Here is a 3,918-nt window from a genome sequence, read left to right on the forward strand (position 1 = left end):
AATTCTTGGGTGTCCGTCTAGACAGGAAGCTTAATGTAACTGGAAAAGACATGTAAATGAAAAGTGTAAGAAGGCAGTAATGTGCCTACATCAGTGTCGTAGAATTGCAGGTAGTCGTTGGGGTGCTACCCCAAAGGTTATCAGATGGATCTACACGACCATAGTCCACCCCATGCTATGCTATGCTGTGGTGGGTTCGAGTCCAAGTTGGGGTGGCAAGAGTGATGCTCACCCATGTGCAACGAATGGCCTGCCTGAGCATCTCAAGTTCTATCAGAACAACACCCACAGCAGCCATGGAAGTCCTACTGGACCTGGCTCTACTAGATTTACATATCTTAGGGAAGGCCACATCCGGTGCAGTAAGACTATGTCAGTCTGGTAGGTGGAAAAACCTATCTGACTCGCAGCACACTAGAATCTGGGACTGGGCAGTTGCGCTGTTCCAGTAACTGCAGGACTTGGAGACAGAATGGTCAAAAAATACAATATTGAGCCAAGTTTGAAGACAGAGATAGAAGACAGGTCTGTCTGGATTAACCTCTCTTCGACGGACATGTCTCCCAATCATTTCTACTGTTTTACAGATGGATCCCTTCTGAAGGGGTAAGTAGGTGCAGGGGTGCTTATTTTACACAACCATGGTAAGAGAGAGCATAAATACCCACTAGGTTGTTTTGCAACTGTATCTCAAGCTGAGATATCTGCAATCCATCAGTCATCTCTCAAAGACCTTCAGTGTACACAGAAAGAAATATTCATCCTAACAGATAGCCAAGCTGCTATTAAAGCTCTCCAAGGGCCGCAGTTCACATCACTACTGACTTGGGAGTGTGCCGAAGCAGTGAACCAACTGGGGAGAGATAACAGTGTTACTGTTAAAAGGGTACCAGGACATACTGGCATTTATGGTAATGAGAGAGCTGACTACCTCGCAAAAGCTGGCAGTCAGGCTCACTTCAAAGGACCAGAGCCTGTTGTAGGTACCTCAACAACAGTCTGTAGGACTGCCCTACAGGCAGACGTCAACACTCAATCCCCTGGAGGGAGCTGACGGACTGTAGACAGGCACGGGAACTGATTAACGGCCCAAATCTAAGGTTTGGGAAAGGTCTCATTGCCCTGACAAGGAAAACTCTAAATACACTGGTTGAGACCTCCTCGCACTACTTACGTAGGCCACAGCCTGGCTCTGAGTGGTCAAAGGAAAAGAATTCTTGGGGATCCCTGTATGGATCCTGAGAAGCTCAGAACACTGAGTGTTTCTAACCTGGTGTCCTTCATCCAAGGGACGAGAAGGTTTGAATGAAGACCAGTATCTTTTTGGGGAGAGCAATGGGCCCACTTAGGAGGCCTCCGCTCATATGGATTTTATATCCATCCCCACTCACCATAACCATAACCACAAGGCATCAATGTTCAGACATGCAGGATGGCAGCCTTGAGGACCAGGATTGGACACCTTTGCTTTGCATCCATATTAATGACTCATTGCCAGTTATTACAAGTGTTATGTTGCTGCATAGTAAAACAACTAGTTCTTCACACAGAGCCAATGAGATGTGTTGTACTCTAGTAAATACTGTGTGTACTCTGACGCTGATAATGTGTTGTACTTTAGTAAATATTGTGTGTTTTCTTCTCTCCTTCAGATTTCAGCCAGTTTGTCCCACTGAGAGCAGTTTTCAGCCCACTGAGCCGGAACTAATCCCCCTCCGCAGTCTGCAGTTTAACCGTGGACTGCTTCATGAACTCCGTAAGGGCAATGCGACAAAAGAACAAATCYGCCTACACAACCTGGTCCAGCAGCTGCCTCGGGCCATCATCATTGGGGTGCGTAAAGGGGGCACCCGGGCTCTGCTGGAAATGCTCAACCTGCATCCGGCGGTGATCAAGGCCTCACAGGAGATCCACTTCTTTGACAATGACAGAAACTACGCCCGGGGCATCAACTGGTACAGAGAGAAAATGCCCTTCTCCTTCCCCCATCAGATCACCATTGAAAAGAGCCCCGCCTACTTCGTCACAGAGGAGGTTCCTGAACGCATCTTCAAGATGAACTCGTCCGTTAAGCTGCTGATCATCGTCCGAGAACCCACGACTCGAGCCATATCTGACTACACTCAGGTGCTGGAGGGGAAGGAGCGCAAAAACAAAACCTACCACAGGTTTGAAGACCTGGCCATTGATGCCAGCACATGTGAGGTGAACACTAAATATAAAGCTGTTCAGACCAGCATCTACACAAAACACCTGGAGCGCTGGCTGAACTATTTTCCAGTGGAGCAGTTTCACATTGTAGACGGAGATCGCCTCATCACAGACCCTCTGCCGGAGCTGCAGCTCGTCGAGCGCTTCCTAAACCTCCCGTCCAGAATTAATCAGTATAACCTGTACTTCAACGCCACGCGGGGGTTCTACTGTCTCCGGTTTAATCTGGTCTCCAACAAGTGCCTGGCAGGCAGCAAAGGCCGCACTCATCCTGACGTGGACCAGTTAGCGACGATGAAACTGCAAAAGTTCTTCCACCCCTTCAATCAGAAGTTTTACCAGATAAGTGGAAGAACATTTAACTGGCCACGATGACTTCTGAACTTCTCACTGACAGTTTTTAATATGGGGTTATTTTTTGTTCTTCTGTTGGTTGGTTTTCATCACTCACCACTCAAAGACAAAAACTTGGAGATAAAGTTTTTTTTTTCAGAGTTTGTGTTTGTGTATATGTTCACCAACAAACTTCTGGACTTCAAGATTGATTTTACTGAAACTCGCAGCATCATTGGATATAAATCTTTTTTTAACCCTTTGAAGCCATGCTATGCTACAGCTAACTGACCCTAAAACAACACGAAAAGGGCAGTTTGACCTGAAATGTAATGTGACTGTACCTGAGCCCAATCCCAACATTCTGACGCTCACCGATGTTCGAGATCCATCTTTAAAAAGTTTCCATTTATTGTTTGTCTGTTAGCTAAATAGATTTTTTTCAAAACTTTCAGGAATTATTAATTTTGTTTTTAAGAAAAATAAATCTCACTTTGATTTAATATATATGATTTATTTGAATGACAATGTGACCAAATCTAAAAACCTGATATAAGTGGGCTTTACATGTGATGTTTAGACTGAAATATTAGTTTCAATGAATGCACGTAGATTTTTTTTGACAATTTACCTTTTTGTCAAAGTTTTCCCTGTAAAAAAATCCAACAATGTCATTAAAGATGTACACTTTAAGATTATATGACAGGCATTCGTTTTTTTAAAATAAGCTTTAGATACACTTTTGTCATTCAGAATACGATCTGTTTGAGATGACAAAACAAAGTGGGGTAAATATAAATTAATAATCCCTGTTACGTTATCAATTTAATCCAGTCTGTAAGTGCAAGGCAGGGGTTTATTCCAGAAAATATGTTGAACAAACTCTCAGTTGATGCTTAAATTCAGAGATAACTCATTTTGAGAAGGGAAATGCAGAGACACTTTTCAGTCACCAGTAAGTAAGTAAGTACCTGTAAGTAAGTACCTGTAAGTACCTGTAAGTAAGTACCTGTAAGTAAGTAAATAAGTAAGTACCTGTAAGTAAATACCTGTAAGTAAGTACCTGTAAGTAAGTACCTGTAAGTAAGTAAATAAGTAAGTACCTGTAAGTAAATACCTGTAAGTAAGTACCTGTAAGTAAGTACCTGTAAGTAAGTAAATAAGTAAGTACCTGTAAGTAAATACCTGTAAGTAAGTACCTGTAAGTAAATACCAGTAAGTAAGTACCTGTAAGTAAGTAAATAAGTAAGTACCTGTAAGTAAATACCTGTAAGTAAATACCAGTAAGTAAGTACCTGTAAGTAAGTAAATAAGTAAGTACCTGTAAGTAAATACCTGTAAGTAAGTACCTGTAAGTAAATACCTGTAAGTAAG

General features: G+C 42.6%; 1 protein-coding gene across 1 annotated transcript; it reads left to right on the top strand.

Annotated features, from left to right (window-relative positions):
- The first annotated feature begins 1,527 nt into the window (after nt 1-1,527).
- On the top strand, nt 1,528-3,237 carry LOC106535966 (heparan sulfate glucosamine 3-O-sulfotransferase 5). The gene has a single exon (XM_014033119.1). The coding sequence runs from the start codon at nt 1,561-1,563 to the stop codon at nt 2,584-2,586; it is 1,026 nt and encodes a 341-aa protein (XP_013888573.1). The 5' UTR covers nt 1,528-1,560; the 3' UTR covers nt 2,587-3,237.
- Nucleotides 3,238-3,918: the final 681 nt, after the last annotated feature.

The sequence above is a fragment of the Austrofundulus limnaeus genome, unplaced genomic scaffold, assembly GCF_001266775.1.
Source record: "Austrofundulus limnaeus strain Quisiro unplaced genomic scaffold, Austrofundulus_limnaeus-1.0 Scaffold1631, whole genome shotgun sequence".
NCBI classification, from domain to species: Eukaryota; Metazoa; Chordata; class Actinopteri; order Cyprinodontiformes; family Rivulidae; genus Austrofundulus; species Austrofundulus limnaeus.